Source organism: Sparus aurata, chromosome 17 (assembly GCF_900880675.1).
Source record: "Sparus aurata chromosome 17, fSpaAur1.1, whole genome shotgun sequence".
Classification (NCBI taxonomy): Eukaryota; Metazoa; Chordata; class Actinopteri; order Spariformes; family Sparidae; genus Sparus; species Sparus aurata.
In genome coordinates this window covers 24,016,020-24,034,147 of record NC_044203.1, presented here as the reverse complement: position 1 = coordinate 24,034,147, position 18,128 = coordinate 24,016,020, and the positions used below count along the sequence as shown (strand labels likewise).

The 18,128-nt window shown below is 40.6% G+C and overlaps 3 protein-coding genes across 5 annotated transcripts; 2 read left to right on the top strand and 1 right to left on the bottom strand.

The window, feature by feature from the left end:
- Positions 1 to 154: 154 nt before the first annotated feature.
- LOC115567269 (gamma-aminobutyric acid receptor-associated protein-like 1) lies at positions 155 to 4,095 on the top strand. Its single transcript, XM_030393667.1, has 5 exons — positions 155 to 376; positions 1,704 to 1,793; positions 1,995 to 2,073; positions 2,883 to 3,001; positions 3,578 to 4,095. The coding sequence occupies exons 2-5, from the start codon at positions 1,704 to 1,706 to the stop codon at positions 3,641 to 3,643; spliced, it is 354 nt and encodes a 117-aa protein (XP_030249527.1). The 5' UTR covers positions 155 to 376; the 3' UTR covers positions 3,644 to 4,095.
- A 277-nt stretch (positions 4,096 to 4,372) lies between these two features.
- Positions 4,373 to 10,807, top strand: LOC115567259 (early activation antigen CD69). Of its 2 annotated transcripts, XM_030393652.1 has the most exons (7): positions 4,373 to 4,660; positions 4,906 to 5,004; positions 8,395 to 8,499; positions 8,769 to 8,861; positions 9,617 to 9,780; positions 9,893 to 9,990; positions 10,354 to 10,807. In XM_030393652.1, exons 1-7 carry the CDS (start codon positions 4,573 to 4,575, stop codon positions 10,478 to 10,480), a joined length of 774 nt encoding a protein of 257 aa, XP_030249512.1. In that variant the 5' UTR covers positions 4,373 to 4,572; the 3' UTR covers positions 10,481 to 10,807. The 2 variants fall into 2 exon arrangements, with proteins under 2 accessions (XP_030249512.1, XP_030249513.1); XM_030393653.1 differs by lacking the exons at positions 4,373 to 4,660; positions 4,906 to 5,004 and adding an exon at positions 8,084 to 8,286.
- Positions 10,752 to 16,894, bottom strand: trpv6 (transient receptor potential cation channel, subfamily V, member 6). 2 transcript variants are annotated; one of them, XM_030393613.1, is made up of 17 exons: positions 16,807 to 16,894; positions 16,483 to 16,630; positions 16,250 to 16,347; positions 16,043 to 16,165; positions 15,122 to 15,262; positions 14,895 to 14,993; positions 14,571 to 14,746; positions 14,306 to 14,452; positions 14,123 to 14,202; positions 13,906 to 14,041; positions 13,470 to 13,556; positions 13,297 to 13,373; positions 13,048 to 13,213; positions 12,822 to 12,888; positions 12,435 to 12,703; positions 12,239 to 12,345; positions 10,752 to 11,313 (listed from the first exon to the last, which is right to left on the bottom strand). In XM_030393613.1, exons 2-17 carry the CDS (start codon positions 16,611 to 16,613, stop codon positions 11,055 to 11,057), a joined length of 2,163 nt encoding a protein of 720 aa, XP_030249473.1. In that variant the 5' UTR covers positions 16,614 to 16,630; positions 16,807 to 16,894; the 3' UTR covers positions 10,752 to 11,054. The 2 variants fall into 2 exon arrangements, with proteins under 2 accessions (XP_030249473.1, XP_030249472.1); XM_030393612.1 differs by having other exon boundaries at positions 13,297 to 13,556.
- Between the last annotated feature and the right edge of the window lie 1,234 nt (positions 16,895 to 18,128).

Below are 18,128 nucleotides of genomic sequence, written 5' to 3'. Positions count from 1 at the left end.
GCTATTGGTTACATGTGCCATCAGTCATAGAAAACTAGGCCATGACAAGTGAAGATGGACAGCAGTATTCAGCCAATGAGCGCACTGAAATCCAACCTTCGCCTTCATCTGATTGGACAAATTCTTCTATCGGTCTACACTCTTGTCTCTGATTGGTTACAGATGTAGTGGGCGGGCGTTGCAGTATTTGTTGTTGTTGTCGTTCAGCAGTCGACATCTTCGACATATATATCGCTCTCCCGTACGTTATGACTGTATTTTGAGCTAATAATTTGAACTCCGGGTATTCTTTTGAGAAGCTTGACAACACAAGGGACCAGTGGTTTCTGTCTGGATCTTTCCTGTTTTGTGAAACGTGTTTTTGTCTATTTTGAAGGTAATAATACGCGAGCAGCAGCGTCCTGTTGATCGGTTAGTCGCAGTTGTTAGCGCTAGCTAGCAGCATAAAACTGCCCTTTTTGCTACAGTTAGCGAAGCCATAATTTGCATGTTTTGTTTTGAATGAAGAGATGTCGTTCAGTCAATGACACATCTTCTTGCTAGTCAGGGTTAGGTGGTTGTGTTATTTTTCTGTGTCGATTTTAAAGGGAGGGTACGTTTAGCTAGCTGATTTCGACATTGCTGTGTAAAGTGACGTGGCCTCATTTCACGACGAGCCAAACCTCCTGAACCCAGAAACTCGTGATCACAACAATCTTTGCACTAAAAATAAATAAATCGAGAAGTATGAGGAATTCGTTCCTCCTTAGGCCTATATAGTTTCTGACTATTAAACGATATTGTTGCTGACTGTTTATGATTGTTTTCATCGTTAGCTTCACTCTCTCACCACTGATACTGTTGTTTACCAGAGCCACAGCTGACTTTGTCGCCCAGCCCTAGTCGAGGGTTAAAATCCCCGAATCACACGATGCACATTCCATAATATTCATATAATGTTATATTTATTTACACATTTTAACATTGGAGATTTAACTTAGAATCCACTCATAGTTAAAATGACCCGATTGGACTGATTTTGGGCTGATTCAGGAGATGAGATGAGTGTTGTAACGAATGATTGTTTTCATTAATGATTAAACTGCAGACTAATGTCATTTTATTCACCCCACGACACTTAAAACGTTTTACATTGTCTTGTTTTGTTATCAATTCGTAACAGTATGTAATATAGTAAAAACAAATAATTACATGATTGATTAATCAACTTATCGTTTTTGTCCTAAATTAAATGCGAAAGAAAACAAAATATTTCAACACATTGATGCATAAATCCTGTCAAATCAAAAGTGCTGTAGAACAGTCTTGCTCAAGGATCAGTTAAAACCTTTGGTTAATAAATTAGATTAGTCAGTTGTATCGATCAGCATTAACGAACGGTAGCCAATAGTTTTGATGATTGATTAATCTTTTAAGCCATGTAAAGCAACAATAGCTAAATGCAGATATATAGAGATACAGCGTAGATAGTGTAGAATATGTCCTCTACCAAACCACTTGATTAAAAGATGTCTGCATTTCATCTTGCAGTAAACAATGATGTGCCCTTCAGGCGGGCAGTATCACTTGTTGACTGAATGCACTGGTGCATTGGTTGGTGAAGTCAGCCAGTGCTCTTTCTCCTTTGTCTGCTTGGTAAATAATGCCATTGTGAGGGACTTAATGTTTTCTGGTGTTGTTTTCTGTCCTTGGGTTGTTTTCAGATGGGCAGTCAGTACCAGCGCTCAGTGCCACTAGAGGTGAGGAGAGCAGAGGGAGAGAGAGTTCGGGCCAAGCATCCTGACAAGATACCGGTCAGTATGACATCTAGTTTTCCACTGTTAGTGACTGTTTGATTGTCACTCTCGTGTAGACCTATTCCTAATGTCAGCACTCTCATTAGAAGAGGGTAGCTATGAGTTCTTAAATTCATTTAAACTGTAAAGTAGTGTGAATTATTTTGTTATTGTTTAGATTTCAGTGATGACTGATTACTGTTGGCTCTTTTCAACCAGATCATTGTGGAGAGGGCCCCGAGGTCACGAGCTCCTGAACTCGACAAGAAGAAATATCTAGTGCCCTCAGATTTAACAGGTGAAATAGACAAACACATGCAAACACTTCCGAAGCCCAGTTTTATTCTCTCAAATTACATGACCTTTTTGCTACGTAGCTGGTGACATATCCAAAGACATATCTCCGATTAAAGAATGCAGAATTATATAACAGAACAACAATGGCAGACTACTGATTTGTTTACGTTTGGTTAGCACTGCTAGAAAAGATAAAGAAATACAATATGTGTCGAATAAGCAGAAATACTTAAAAATGTGTAATTGTTTGTGTTTTTAAGTTACTACTTCTAGGGGAAAATAAATATCACCACATATGTTCAGAATGTTCTTCCCTGATATTTGCTGACTCTATTGCCACCTACTGGCTTGGCATGCTTTCTTGAATGTGTGGAATTTTTATTTTGCATTTATGTGTGTGCAGAGATATTTTGTAAAAGGAATGTTGTGTGGAGAGAATAAAAAAAAAAAGAAAAGAAATTAAGAGATATCTTTGAGGTCTAAATGGAACTGAGCCATCGTTAATGTTTTTAATTTCTCCGGTACATTTTCTGAAGTGACAAATCAAAATGCCTATTGAGAAATAAGGTCCATAAAGTGCGCTGCAAAGTAAAACTACAGGATTCAGCAGGCTAGGTTGAGTGTTGGGGATCAAAATTTGCTCAAAGTTTTTTTTGAAAAGTGCTGTTTTCTGTCACTGAATCTGTCTCGAGTCTGACCTGTGACCAGGTCATGTCCCACAACCGTTTTCCTACTTTCTTTTCAAATTAAATGAAACTACAGAACGTGACCACAGACCATCCTTCTCTCTTTCTCGCCTTCCTGTTTTAGTTGGCCAGTTGTGCTTCCTGATACGCCAACGTGTGTCTTTGAGACCGGAGGAGGCACTCTTCTTCTTCGTAAACAACTCCCTTCCCCCATCCAGCTCCCCTCTCTCTGCTGTGTATGAGGTAACTGCACCCCTCCACACACGTTCACCCGAGGATCCTCTCCAGCACACACGCACATAAACGCACCCCACCAGCAGGAGTACAAGCATATTTACCAGATCGCCGCCCTCTCATGCAGCTATTTGTGAGTGCGCATTAACAGCTAACATAATTGCAAAGTTTCCACTTACACACAAACATTTTCCCCCTTCACACAACATAACAGAAGTGTCATCACAGCCAGACTGTGTTAGACAGATCTGCTTAGACAGCAGTGTTGCTTCACTTTTCCTGATCTCACAAATATCCTGCCAGTAAGCCACAAACATTTCAATAAAAAAAAAAAAAGAGAAGAACCAGAGGCATGTAGCAAGAAAAGACACAAGTTAGACATAACACTCTAGTCATTTTTAGATATGAATATTCTAAGAAGCTTTGTATTCCCTCTAAGTAATCAAATGAGGCTGACAGATACACTTCTGACTGCATTTGTCATGTTCGAACAGTACTTCTGTGGGTGTGTCGGTCCGTTCACACATTCTTCAGTACGCTTGTCACGCCGAATTATGTGTTTTTCTCTTCTTCGTTGTGTTCCAGGAGCACCATGAGGAGGACCTGTTTCTCTACATGACCTACAGTAACGAGAGCGTGTACGGTGCCTGAGGGAGGACGAACGACGGGAGAAGGAGAGAGAGACGCAGAGAGAATAAGAAAAGTCAAAGTGAGACTGAGGAATAAGAGTAATGGCTGTTTGTAATGCTTCACACCACTATTATCCTTTATATTAGTTTTGATAAGTCACTTCAGTGCATGGTGGGAGGAAGGCTTTGCACAAGGCAGATGGGTCTGTTAGGTTTACCTTTATCAGTATTTTGGGGGTGACCGTAAAGCATTTTTAGCTCTCGTAGTCATATTGATTCCTTACTTGGTGAAAGACGAAAGAGGAAGGGTGAAGAAGAAAGGAAGAATGCATCGCAAAAGGAAGTTATTAAAATTATGTTGAGGGAGCTCTCGTTATCTTTCTCAGTCATCTGTATTTAATGCAAATAGTATTTTTTTTTGTAAATTAATATCATGAACTTTTGTGGAAAATAAAGATGAAAAATGCATACGTTTCTCCTTCTTTTGATATGATTATTTCTGTATGCGTGTGTCCTTTGTTTGCAATACCTGTGGTTTTCAGATGTCAGTAAAAAAGACGTACAAGTGAAAATATGAATCTAAACCCTTTCATAGCTAGCAGAGCCTTTGAATTAAAGCCGGTCATCACACAGTGTAATACTTAAAATGCATGTTGAGATAATTTAGGATGTATACACACAAGGACGTTCCCCACAAAGCTACTTAAACATTGGTTCAGAGGAAGATAAATACAGAAGAACTCTTAATGGGGAAGTAGTCTGTCTTTACCGATCAGATGAGTCACGTTCTTAACTGGACACTTGTCAATTTTAAAACATAATTCTGCAACAGCAGTTTCAGCCGCATTTGTGTCTGCTTGACCAAAGCTTACATAACCTCGTCAGTTGATTAGCCAGTTCTGAAAGACTCTCTGTGCAAAACGAAAGTTAGAGAAACAGAAGAGAAGAGCCATGGAGATGCACGAAATCTCCACAGAGGGGGATAAAAATGAAGGAGATGTAGAAGCAAGTGAGCCGACGCCGGAGGCCAAAACCGAAGGTACGAGACATTTTTATTAAGCCAGGACACAAACACACGCTTACATTGTGGAACTGAAAAGTCTGCATGTGATGTATTAGGTGTTTTTCCCAAACACTTTTTTCCAAAGTCTTTCCAAAAAGTGTTATTAGATATCAAGATTGTGCTAATATGAACATAGTTCTTCTTTAATATTGTGTTAATATTTGTTGCAAATCGCAGATGTTTTTGTCTGTTTCAATATGTCTATTTTTATCTGACTTTAGAGGAAGCAGAACCAGACCACTATTCTAAACTACAAAGTCCATCGGATGATATCTATTCAGAGGCTTATTATGGTGGAGCTCCAGGGAAAGAAAAAGCAGGTACACTTTTGTATGAAATGCATGTTTAAGATGTGCAGACATCTTGTTTCAGCACGCATCTGTCTGTCTGTGTGATAGAGAAACACATCACTTAATTTTTATTTAACACTGAAACTGCTAAGTCAAATTTTCCCTCATAGTGAATTTAAATTTAAAGTAAAAAGTGATTTATAAGAATTCATGACATGAGTGTTTCTCAGAAAAAAAGATTCAATCAAAAAACAAAAGAAGAAAGCAGAAGTTAATTGTGACAGTTTTGAACCACAAAAAAGATTGTCAGATCTTTTCACGTTCACAGGAAAGCTGCTGTTATCTAAGTAAGACACATACACCACAGTACTGACTCTATGGTTGTTTAATGGTTTAACATCTTCTAATTTCCTGAAGCAAAGCACCTAAAAGTAGCACAAATAACATGTTAAGATATTTTCTCCTGTGTAATATAAAAGAAAAATAGATATTGAGGAACTTTTCATACAAGTTTATTATTTGCTGTCTCCAATTGTAGGTGAACATTGACATACTCAGAACTTTCACAATTTAAAAATATCACCCCACTTAATGTATGTTCTCCTAATATTCTTAAACTTTCCTCTTTCATAAATTAATTTAAAATGTAAAGTAAGCAGTTATTTAATAAAGTACCTTTACTTAAGTAAGCTTGGTCTTTACTTAAGTATTTCTATTTTCTGCCACTTTATACTTTTTTTATACTTACTTTCTTCCACTACTTAATTTTTGAGGGATATATTGTACTTTTTACTCCACTACATTTATTTGCTACACTTTGTAATTAGTCATTTTTTCAGATTACATGTGGCACAAGAGTCAAAGTAGCTCATTTTTAAATGAGTTTATGTTATCTGTAATCAGATACAATTTTTGAAAAAAAACACAGACTTTGATGATCAGATCACAATAACCTACAACACACAGTATTAACTTATGTAAAATGTGTAAGTATATTTATGGTCAGAAAATGTGTCTTTCACTTAACAAAATATTACTTAAATGTGACAATATGTATGTTTGACTTTTGGGTACCTTTTACAGCACTGACAGTAAGAAAGGTGGCAATTTATGAGTATCTACGATGTTGAATTAGATGGTGATTATTTTCCTATATTCTAAATGTTTTAATTGTTTGGTTGGTATAAACTCTGAACAAAGGGGAAAAAAAGTCCATCACCGAAGATTAAGAAAACTTGCAGATGTTTGCATTTGCAAAAACTGAAAACAGGTTGAAAATGTTTTTTAAATGAACATACTAAAATATGTACAGATGTACATTTATAATGATAATGTTTTTGTATAAACAAAATGTCTTGTTCAACACAGCAACAAACAGAACCTGGAACTAATTTCTGTGTTTTCTGAGGCTTTAAGTATTTTTGAAAGCGTGGGTGTGAAAATACATTTCTAAATTATACTCAGCTGACATAAAGGAAATTATTATTTTTTTGAATATGTATTAGTTAAAGACCAAAACAGAGTAAAGGCTGCAACAGAAAAAGGGCCACGACTCAGCGGACATTTTGTCATCGTTAACATTATTAGTAGCAGCTGGGGTTTTTCTGTCATGACGAGACAAAGTTTCTGCCTGGAAAAGTGTCAAAACACTTAATCCAGTTGCTACGCAGCAGCAATAACAATACTGGTTACACTACATACGTACGATAACACAACTGTTCGATAGACAAATACAAGTCTGTCGTGTTTTGATAGATAACAATGATGCACCTCGACACATTAAAGTGTGTTTATCGTGTCTCAATGTCCGGACATTCTGACACCTACACCATTCTAAAAAAATAAAATAAAAAAAATGTTTTCATGCCTTTAGTTTTGTTGTATCACACCAATTCCATGAATGAGAAAGAAAATGGAAGGGAAAGAGAAAGAAAGCGAGAGAGAAAGAAGAAGTAAACAGATGTGGCAAAGTAGCACAACCGAGTGTGTTACTGTTACTGACAGATGTGTCTGTCGTCCAAATAGTGATCAACAAATACAAATGGTCTAAAGCAATAAATATTGATGTACACAAGTTACTAGTTAACAAAGCACACTTAAGATACAGCATCACAGCTAACTTATCTTTTTTTATTTTAAAGGGGCACTACATAGTTTTGGGGAAGAAGAGAAAAGATATTCATCGACTGATTTTTTCTTCTGCCTAAACAAACTAAATAAACAAACTCTCTTCGTTTTCATGACTGAATAAACTGAATAAACAAACTGGCCTGAAAGGACAACACAGTTCCATACTGTTTTACTTTGTTCATATGTGGCGGACCCTGCCACCTGTCTAGCTTCAAACAGTGTTCTTGGGACCTTTCTTCAGTTACTGAATAATAAATATGTCTGAGTTTGTATTATTACCTCATTGATATTGTAAAATTCTGCGTTTGAATCTGTTCTCTAAAACTACATATCGCCCCTTTAAAGTATTTCACCAATATGAAAATTAACCAAAAAACACATTGTATATCACTGCTCTCGCTGTTTTTTTGAGAGCTTTTTGAGAATAAAGGATCCCTTGTTGTTATTTTTCATAATGGGAGGATGGAGAGCACACTCACACTTTGTACAGGAAGTCAGTCACTTGAGGGAATTCAGATCTTAATGCTATCTTGCATCTTAACAAGAACAATTCAATAGGTGTTTGCTTTTGGCCCGTGGCCCCCCTGGTTTAGACAGACTGTTTTATTTAGAAGTGTCTTTGGCCATGCCTGGTCTAATCCCATTCCTTAATAAAGTACGCACAATTATGAACTTTGATCACATATGCAGTGTCTCAAACTCTATCAGTTCTGACTGTATGGCCTGTCTGTGCGCTGAGTTTGACACAAACACTCCTAAATGACCTCGAGAAAGGAATCCTATCTGTTGTTTTGGAGTGTGACATCTCCTGAACATCAGGGTCAGTCTGTCCCTCTCCAACACTCTTGTCCTTGAAGATAGAGACAAAGAGAGACACAGTCAGAAGTTAAAAAAGAAATCGAAGGACAAGTCGAGCACTGTGCTCGATAAATAATTCAATAAATGTCAAGTTGCTATGGTGATGAGACAATGAGGGGAGGGGTGGGGGGGGCGTCTTAAAAGCTGCACCCTGGCTGGCAGACAGAGCAGGACGAGGTAAACAAGCTCCAGAACAAAGTCCCAGGACAATTTTCTCCATGTACATCAAATTCTGTCGCAGTTATGGCGAGGATAAAAAAGACGAAGCCAGTGAAAATTTGTCACCTGGGTCCAAGTTATCTGTTAAGCTGGAGGGGGGAAAAGGTATGACGAAGCATTTTTTTCCCTTTCTTGTTTTTTATAGCCTTGATGGTGGTTTCTGCTGCGCTCATTTAATCTTTCAGTGACATCCGGCTGACTCTTTCTTTACAGACAAACCGGCCGAGGGAAACACACGTCTGTACCGCGCTGTCTGTCTGCTCCTCACTATACTCTGCCTGGTCCTGCTGCTGGTCGTCATTGTCCTCAGTCTGAAACGTGAGTATCTGCAGCCATGAGTCTGACTTTATGTGAAAACAAGCCACAGCTCGACGGGTTATGTTTGTCACACCGAAGCAAAGCTAGAAAGGATTGTTGTTCCAGAAATAAAAGGAAATATATGTCAGGGTCACATTGCATTTATTCTATTTTTGCTCATGGCAACAGACATCGATACAAGAACACAAAGCTTGTCCGATTGCTTTCCTGCAGCCTGCAGGCATTAGTCTGCTCCCTCACAACTCCTCCCACTTTTCTCTGATTTCCAGTCCAAACTGGATCCACAGACTGCCCACAGTTAGTGGAAAATACTTGCAGCTATGAGCGGTGCCAGGATTTCCTCCCAAGTGTTCGACCCCATGGTGAGTGTGATGCCGAGGGGGCGAAATGCAATTCTATGTCAAAGAAAACACACACATCTTCTCAATCACTGGGTTTTTAAGTGACAGTTCTGTTTTAAGTTCTTGGGTGTCAGAGGAAGTTGGCTCACTGTGTTTTAGAGAACTGAGAGCACTCTTCTTAATTTAACCCAGGATTCAGCTGAGTTTAATCATTTTTATTGTCTCTTTCTCACTCGTGATGAAAAAACATGGAAGTGTAAAAATATAGGGGCAGAACTTTAAATAAAACCAAAAAACACAAGTTACACAAGCTAATCTAACACACAGATAGTTTAAAGGGTATCCCCACAAATTTTACACATTAAAGTGTGTTTATAGGTTTCTGGGAGCACAACTACAGTAAGGTGCATTGTGAGTCCATACTTACACACCACATACATACCGTCCTTGAGACCTCGAAAATAGGGGGGATTTAGAAACCAAAGTGAGGTTCCGGGATACCTACCCTCAAAAATGTGCGATTCAAGGTCTGTTTACTGCATTTTGGTGTTGTTTAAAGAAAGAAAATAAAGAAAAGGTGTAAAATGCAACAGCATTTTTATGTCAAATGATTAAACTTTTTGTTTGAATTCTCAGAAAACATATACACTTTTGGAAATCTGTGGCATAAAGTAACAATTCAACTTCAACAATTCTCTAAGTTAGAAATATTAACTTTTAATAATAACATCATTCATTTTTTCCCCACATATCTCAAACTGATGTTTTGTTTTCAGATGTCGCTCCACAGCGCAGGTGTCAGCAGTGCGCTGATGGCTGGCTGACTTTCGGCCGCTCTTGTTTCTTCCTGTCCACCTTCAGGCTGAGCTGGAATGAGAGCCAGAGGAACTGCAGCGCCAGAGGAGGATCTCTGGCTGTCATCAGCAGCCAGAGTCTTCAGGTGGATCTGATATTACCTGTTCCTGAAGTACAATCATGCAGTTAATAAGACCGTAGTAACACGCACATGATATATATTCTTTTGTAAATGTCAGTGGTGCTCTGTCTTCTAGCAATTTCTGACTAAGGAGGGGAACATGCAGTACTGGATCGGGCTGAGACAGAACAGCAACACGTGGACCTGGGTCAACAACACTGCACTGCAACAGAGGTGATTCTTGGAGAGTGACGATTGATTGATTGACTGATTGATTGATTGATTGATTGATTGATTGACTTTATATGGGTAATTTCCCTTAAGGTAGGTTAGATATAAATATGTACCATTCTCATGGTTTGTCTGAAAGTGTTCTGGGAGGAAAAGATGAAAATAACTATTAATTTACTAATGGTTAATTTTTTAATTCCATTTTCTATTATTAATATCAATCCACAAAGTAACTAATGACTTAGGTATTTACAGCATTTCTCTCTGAATTGTAGTGAAGTAGAAGTATCAAGGCTTTGTAAGGAAATGCACTTAGTTACTGTCCACCACTGTGTAATATTCAATATGCTTTTCTTGTGTTTGCAGTTATTGGGCAAGAATCCGGCCAAAGGGGGACTGTGGGGTCCTCGACAGTGATAGCCCACCTGAGAGGAACTGGTTCACAGCCCCCTGCCACACCTACACCTACTTCATCTGTCAGCTGCAGATGTGACAGCATCGGTCTTCTTCAACGAAATGATGAGCAAATCAGAATTCTGTCAACAAGCATCAACTCCTCCATAGCCTGTCAAATCATTTCTCTTTCCACTGCACACTATAATCAGTAGCACCCAGCAAATAAAAGACATTCTTTTATATTAAAAGCTCATTTGTATCCGTTTTCTAACATGTCAGCTATGTCTGTAAGAACTAATATATTCTGTAAGTGTTTTACTCTTGTACACATTCTTTATACTGCTGTCAGATGAATAGAGGCCAGTGTGTTTGTTTCAACAAGGTTTTATTCTCATATAAAAATGTTCATGCAACTAAGTAATAAGTCAAACGTTTATGTCTCACTTTGTTCTAGTTTAACATATATAACTGCTACATATTTTCTATGTTGCTATAAAAATAAGGCACTCTTCTCTATAGCATAATACTGCAGGAGTAATTGCACCGTTGACTGTACAGACAGTTTGAGCCATTTGAGTCCGCGGCTTGCAAGTTCTTTTTGTTGACTTTCATCAACACTTCAAATGTTCACGCCTCAGAGAATTCACTTCAGGCTCAGGAAGCTTCTCTTCCTAGACATATTTAATGTCCAGGTCCTCCTCAGGCTCTTGTTGTCCAATCTCCAAACCCAAAGCGCTGTTGCGAATCATCTGCCACCCTGCCAGAGACTTCCTGTTGTTAAACCCTCCTCTGTTTTTAGGTCTGAGCTTGGGAGTTCCTGCCATGGACCCCTTCATTGTGTCAGTCTTCTCCTCCTTTTCATCCTCTTTGGAGAAAGCTTTGATGTAACGGCGCATCTTCTGAAACATCGGGTCGTTTCTGTCCTCCACCCTGCAAAGACACGGAGAGCGAAAAAAGTAGTTACAGTTAATTCAAGAGGAAAAACTCCCACAAGTTAAACTCATCGTGATTTTTAAAGTATTTCACTTCCCTAAGGTTGGAGTGAAGGATCGAATCTGAAGCAGGAGAAGCCAAGATGTCCTGACTTTTGGTCCCTATAGGGATTGTCTTGTCAAAGTATTGAAAGTTAGAAAAATACTTGACTTGAACTGTCCCAAATTTAGGTGGAGGTGGTGTGATAATAATAGCTCAAGATCTCTGAGAGTGAGAGTTTCGCCTCTTACTCACAGCACAACATGACTTGTGGCTGAGGTGCATTACAGACGACTTAGGTTGAGGTCATTGGACAAACTTCTTCCTGTATGATTATTTTGAGCAAAAATAGTAAGCCTAAAAAAAGTTTCAACTGTTGATGTCACTGCACTTAAAATGTCAGGATACAATCTCTATGTCATTTCGCTATTAAATGGTGTTTTGGTGCGTTTCGTCTTTAAGGGAAAACTTTCGTGAAAATTCAGCATTTTAGGGCCCAGTCCACACATAAATGGGTACTTGCCGAATGCCGAGTTTTACATGGGAAAAACTGGCCAGCTCCGTAGGAGAGATTTGGATGCAGAGCCAGACCTTCTGGAGGAATAAACACCCAGAGTCGCATCAGATTCTGGTCTGACCCGGAGCAATTTACCAAAGGGAGGACAGCTTGGACGTTGCTTTTGAACTTTTGGGATTAAAAAGTGGATTTATCTTCACTCCTAAGTATTAACCTGACTGTAGCAATGATCCACGGAGGTGACCTATATTGTCGGGTGTTTATGTAATGTTGACTGCCGACTGGAGCTAGAGGGGAAATCTACTTCAATGAATGTAATGTGAAATTATGTTTTAAGTCTCTGTTTCTGCGCCTGTTACCGCTTACCTGAGATACCAGCGCTCCCTCAGACCGTAGTTGAGCCCACACACCCCGAGTCGAGGCCACAGGCAGCGGGGCAGCCTCCTCTCCAGCATCAATGTTGTAGCCACCACCTGCACAACATCAATACAGCTGTAACATCATAGAAGCACACAGGGCCATGATGATGAAGTGTTTCCCTGCCTTCATGTTTTTATCTTACCTGAGTCCTCCAGAGCTCGTCTCTCTCCTGGGCCACCCTCCAGTGCGTGTCACTCATCATGGCGATCAGTAGATTTAGCAGCAGGATGTAGGAGACCACAGAGAAGGTGCAGTGCAGCACGTGGACGATCGGTGGGGTGGCGATGGTGTGGTCCACGGGCAGATCTATGAGGCCCACACTGAGCTCAAACTGGGAGAAGAGGGTGATGGGGAAGGAGCGGTATGCAGGAATGGACTCTGGCTCCTGGGTCATATACACCATCCACAGAGCTGAGAGGAAAATGTTTTTTAAAAGTACGCGAGTGAGTCGAAGATCATCTTATTTCTTATCTTTAAAGAGTCCTGAGGATTAAAATTTGTTTGTACATGTTGCCAAGAATATACTCACAGGTGGAAAAGCCAATGAGCACAATGAAACTCAGCCACATAAACTTTGTCAGGTCTCCAAATATAATCTAGAGGGAAATGAGACACATGGCCGGTCAGTCTGCAAACACAAATTGGTGACCCTCAAAAACCAAGACAACAACAGGTGTCTGTGAAACATACTACTACTATTACGAATGCATGACTCATGAGCTCACATAACATGCGCCACAGCGTCTGACTCCTACCTTCTGTATCATGATGACATATGGGCCGAGCATTTCAAAACCTCGGGCGAAGAACATGACGTTGCTCCAGCCGAGAACTAAACACACAGCCATTACCACAGCCTCTCCCTGCACCTCGGTGGCTCTGAACACACACAGCAGCACCACTAAGCAGGCGTAGCTGATCCTGGTTAAGTAAAACACCAGGTGATTAGACTATGTTTCAGAACAGTGTGCTTCATTTTAGTGCTTGGAGGTGTTTCTACTCACAGGATAACATGGAAGGGGCCTCCCAGTGCTGTCTGGCCAAAATAACGCTTTGCTCCCACTCTCAGTATATCAGGAATCTGTTGATGTTGGAGAAGGGACATAAAGGAGGATGTGGCAGTGAAGTTAACAGTATTTATAGTATGTTTGAAGATGAAGCATGTTTCATAATTCACCTCCAGCAGCAGGATGACTAAAGCTCCCAGGATGCTGATGATCTCACCCGCCAGCCGCAGGTTGTCCTCATATGTCACATAGCTCTCCTGAGAGGAAACATAGATGTATTAATATTAAAAGTATATTATTATTAGACTGTGTGTCACATACAGGTGCACAATTAAAACCTCTTCTTTATCATGAAGATGGGATATTTATTTAAGTATTTTACAATTCAGTGTTTAAAGTACCCAAAAGTCCAACTTGAGGAGAAGTGATGGTATCGTGAGAAGAGATTACTCTGGTAAAAGTGAAAATCACCCTCAGAATAGTATTTGAGTTTTAAGGTATTTAATGTAAATGTTTAGTTAGTTATATCCCCCAACTGTATATGGTCCTGCTTATACATCACAACATAAGTAACAGTGAAATGTCTCATTTACAACTCTCACACACATCCAGTGTTTTCTGGACTCGGATGGTTTTGTCCATGTCCGATGTTGTGTAATTCTCCGGAGCGTCCTTTAGAGGGCGATATGCACAACACAGTGTGAAGGTCCCAATGTACAGGAGGTACAGTAACAGCAGCAGCCTGAGGCAGGAAAAACACTTGTTACAGGAGACTTGGTGTGTGCACTGTTTAGATATATCACATGACTGTTATCAATTTTACCTGAAGTAATGTTTCCCATACAGGTTCCACTTAAGACTCACCAGCTGCCTCACAGGGGTCACCTCCAGTATTCCTCTTGCCTGAGGAATTATTTAATTTATTAAATGTTTATCTGTTTTGTGTCATAAACTCTGACCAAACAGTCTGTGTTTCAACCAAAATGCTGTGCATCTTGTATGGTACCTCTCTCTGAGGACTGCCCACGATGAGCTCCAGCACCGACATGTCGTCGGCCCACGAGTCGATCTCCGTCAGGTCGTACAGGTAAGAGGTCAGAGGGCCCAGGCTCCACTGGACAGAACGCCTTTTATTAACCAAGTGCTGAAATGCCTGAGAGAGACAGAGGGAGTCACAGCAGTGAGGACAGGATTAGTGACATAATCTGCTCCACCTTTCATGTTGGGCTCTCACCCTGCGAGCCCCCTTCCCCCCCTCGGGCTGTACTCACTACAATGTTTCCCTCTTTGGCAGCCAGTTTAAAAGGTGTAAGGCCTCGGTAGTTGGGCACCATGTCGAGTGGCACAGACTGGTCCAGCTCTGCATCGCGTGCCATAATCAGGTCAATGGCCTGGCACGCAATCGTCTTGTTGGGCTGCAGAACCAGAATGTGAAGCACTGTGTTACCTAGACAGCAAACAGGGGAAAAGAAGGAGGGGAGTGTGTAGACAAGAGACAGGAGGTACAAGTAGAGGAGACAGAAGGGCATTAATAATAAAGACTGATACACAGATCTAAAATAACAATGTGCTCTGCTCCAGGAAGTGTTGCGTACCACGGTAGTCCTGGATCCTGGTGCTGGCTCCTGCGTCGATTACCATGGAGATAATGTCCTCATTCCCAGCACAGGCCGCAAAAGACAAGATGTGCTCACCTGTTCACCAAATATATATTTAGAAGTAACACCATTTGTTTTGCGTCACTGAGCAAAAAAAGAACTAAAAAAACATGCGGGCTGCAGCCACCGCACTCATTCTACTGCTGGTGTAACTGCTGACTTACCATAGTAGATGAGTCCTCCGATCCTCTTCCTGAAGTACAGACCGGTGACTCGAGGTGTGGCCACGTCACCCCCGCGACTAATTAGATGATGAACCAGATTGATGTTCTGATTCACCACAGCGATGTGGAGAGGAGTAACACCTGAGAGAGTCAGAGGGGTGGAGAGCGGAGTGTATCAGTAAATGAACCGTTTGGAATGTCACCTGTGTCACCTGCTGTGTGAGGCTTACATTAAACCAGTGTGTGCTCTTCTGTTAATAGACCCGCTCCTTATGAGCGTGGCTGTGACCAGTGGGCTGAAGAAGGTTTTAAATCATTCAATTAAAGGTCCAGTGTGTGGGATCTATGGGCGCATATGGAATGTTATATTCAAAATGATGTTTTTATGAGTGCATAATAACTCATAGAGAATCATTTTGTTTTTGTGACTGTAGTATAAGTCTTTTATATATACAGAAGGAGCCCATGGAGTCCACACGTTGCCATGTTTTCACACGAGACCAGAAAGAAACCCAAAGACTGGCTCTGGAGAGGGTCTTCATGTTTTCATGTTACCGTTGGAAAAGGGAGGGGTATTCAGTTGGTTGCAATTTTCAACTTCACTGCAAGACGGCGAAATCGTGCACACTGACCCTTTAAGTAAGAGTTTTAATACCACACTTTAAAGGTACTCTATCACAAGTAAAAATCCTGCACAATGCTGCTGATGATGACACATACTTATTCTGGGCAAAGAAGAAGCAACTTACATCCATATTTAATGTCTACATCTTTAATATCTTATCTCAGTCTGTCTCTTGAATTCTTCATTTACTTAGCTGCTACCCGTGAAATTGGATCTGTCACCATATCCAGTAAAATTCCACCTCTTCATGTGTACTTGTTGCTTCTCTGTGTCTGTGAGTCCATGTATGTGTGCACCTTGGAAGAGCTCGGAGGTCATGGGCTCATTGATGAGTTCAGGGGCTCCGTCCATCAGAGCCACGGCAGCCTCCAGGTTGTCGTTCATCACTGCCACATGAAGCGCCGTCTCACCAAGAGATCCTGAAGGACAGGTGTGGAGTGTCACGAGTCACATCCTCTGACACCGAATAACAAAACAGTGAAGTCCTCGCGACCCGGTCTTACCTCTCTCGAAGATGTTGGTGGATGCACAACTGAGCAGCTTCTTGATACAACCGACACTGTTGATTTTAGCGGCGTAGAATAGAGGGATGTCGTTGATGCTGAGAGATAAAAATATATATACATGTAATAAACTTATACATGTTGACTTTACACTTGCAAATAAATAATTCAGACACACATTGAATTTTATGTTGAAAGAAGTTGAAAATGTTTATCGTATGCGAGTCTCTTACTGTTTGGTGTAGAGCAGAAACGTCTCATCCAACATCTCGTTCCATCCTTTCTTATTTTGGAGGCGAAACCTCAGCTGGCTCCACCAATGGTTGAGCTCGCTCGGAGCAGATCTGGCCAGAGACGGAGACATTGACACCTGATGTTCGACTGGAGGAAGCAAAAGACAGGTGACGTCCACGTGAGATAAAAAAAAAAAAAAAGAAAGGTGGAGAGACAATTATTTCATCACTTTTTTTTGTTTTGGATTCTTTTTTGTATTGTTTTCAAAATAGAATGAAAAAACAACAACAAAAACAAAATAGAAGAAAGTGTCTCAACCTTACCTTTAAACTATAAAAGTGACACTCCTAAACTCCTTGTGCTCCTTAGTCATAACACTTCGGTCAAAAGTTGGAAACGACACCTGTGAAATGTCCCTGAGAAGGAGTGGAATCCGTGTGGCATCACCGTTATATATGACCCAGGGGGAGGAGACACGTGGAGGGGTTGACAATGAATGGGTGGAGAGGAGGGAGGATGAGGTAACGGCCAACAGGTAAGACGGCGAGAGTGAGGCTTTAATGAGTGGGTTGACTTTCACCGCAGGTCAGGAGGGCCACAGGGAAAGTTGTGCTTTAAGATCCAACTCATCGTCGGAACAAGAACTCCTTTATCATGCTGGTCTGAAACTTATTATCTGTATTATGTCACCTGTGCCAATGGTCCGGTCCCTAATCCCAGTACATATCTCTGGTGTTATCAGGCCTGTCTGCATTCCTCTATACCACCAAAACCTGCATGGCCACAAGGAAATTCTGCAACATCATGACAGTCAACATATTGCGGTGGGTGTTTCAAGTGAACCGTTAAGGAAAACCAGTTTGGAAATTGCAAGCATGTAAGTCTGAGCACAGGTTTGTGATTTAGAACCAGATATGAAAGCACAATTGTGAAGCCGCGTTCTTTGTTTTCTGTTCTCCTACCATCTTCTCCAGGTGAAGCTGGGATCATTCCGCGGCGCAAACATGGACATGATGTATGATTTTTCCCGACATGTTGCGTCTTGTACACACATGCATCCGAGCTGCTTTCATTCACAGTGATTTAACATGTTGAGCACCATTGATGTGTCAACAGGAATGCTCACAAACACGGTAATTGCCACATTACAAAGACCATAATGAGCATTTGGAGGTTGGCAACATCATGTCACTTTCTTCCGAAGGCTGAAAACAAAGATACATGTAGTTTTTTAATTTTATTTGTGAGACTCTCAGTATTTACTTCCAGGAGAGTTTGTTTGGCAAGAAGCCACCGACTGAACCTGAATCACAGAGTTAATTTCCACTCGTGTGGAGTATTTGTAAACTGCTGAATCAGTCGACTTATACAACACCCCTGGTCAGCTCGGATGTATCGCGCAGGTGTTTTTGCTGCGCCACTTATAGTTCATGACTAACAGGCCGGTCAGCCGCAGGATAAACAGGGTTTAAGGACACTCTATAGGAGGCCCTGTTAATGTGGCAGTCATTTGGTATTGTGGAGATAATAGCTGTTTACCAGACGGAGAGCACCATCTTTAAGCAGTGTGATAAAGACCAGTGGTTTCCAGTCTGTTAATGTCTTTATAAAGAAACAATAACGCCATAAAAACACGATTTGGTGG

Coding starts and splice junctions, on each gene's coding strand:
- LOC115567259 (XM_030393652.1), top strand. CDS start 4,573: ATGGAGATGCACGAAATCTCCACAGAGGGGGATAAAAATGAAGGAGAT. Junction 5,005..8,394: donor TCCAGGGAAAGAAAAAGCAG/GTACACTTTTGT, acceptor CTTTCTTTACAG/ACAAACCGGCCGAGGGAAAC. Junction 8,862..9,616: donor CCCAAGTGTTCGACCCCATG/GTGAGTGTGATG, acceptor TTTTGTTTTCAG/ATGTCGCTCCACAGCGCAGG.
- trpv6 (XM_030393612.1), bottom strand. CDS start 16,613: ATGTCTCCGTCTCTGGCCAGATCTGCTCCGAGCGAGCTCAACCATTGG. Junction 14,747..14,894: donor CAGGATCCAGGACTACCGTG/GTACGCAACACT, acceptor TTTGCTGTCTAG/GTAACACAGTGCTTCACATT. Junction 11,314..12,238: donor AGGGAGCGCTGGTATCTCAG/GTAAGCGGTAAC, acceptor GTGTCTTTGCAG/GGTGGAGGACAGAAACGACC.
- LOC115567269 (XM_030393667.1), top strand. CDS start 1,704: ATGGGCAGTCAGTACCAGCGCTCAGTGCCACTAGAGGTGAGGAGAGCA. Junction 2,074..2,882: donor AGTGCCCTCAGATTTAACAG/GTGAAATAGACA, acceptor TTCCTGTTTTAG/TTGGCCAGTTGTGCTTCCTG. Junction 3,002..3,577: donor CTCTCTCTGCTGTGTATGAG/GTAACTGCACCC, acceptor GTTGTGTTCCAG/GAGCACCATGAGGAGGACCT.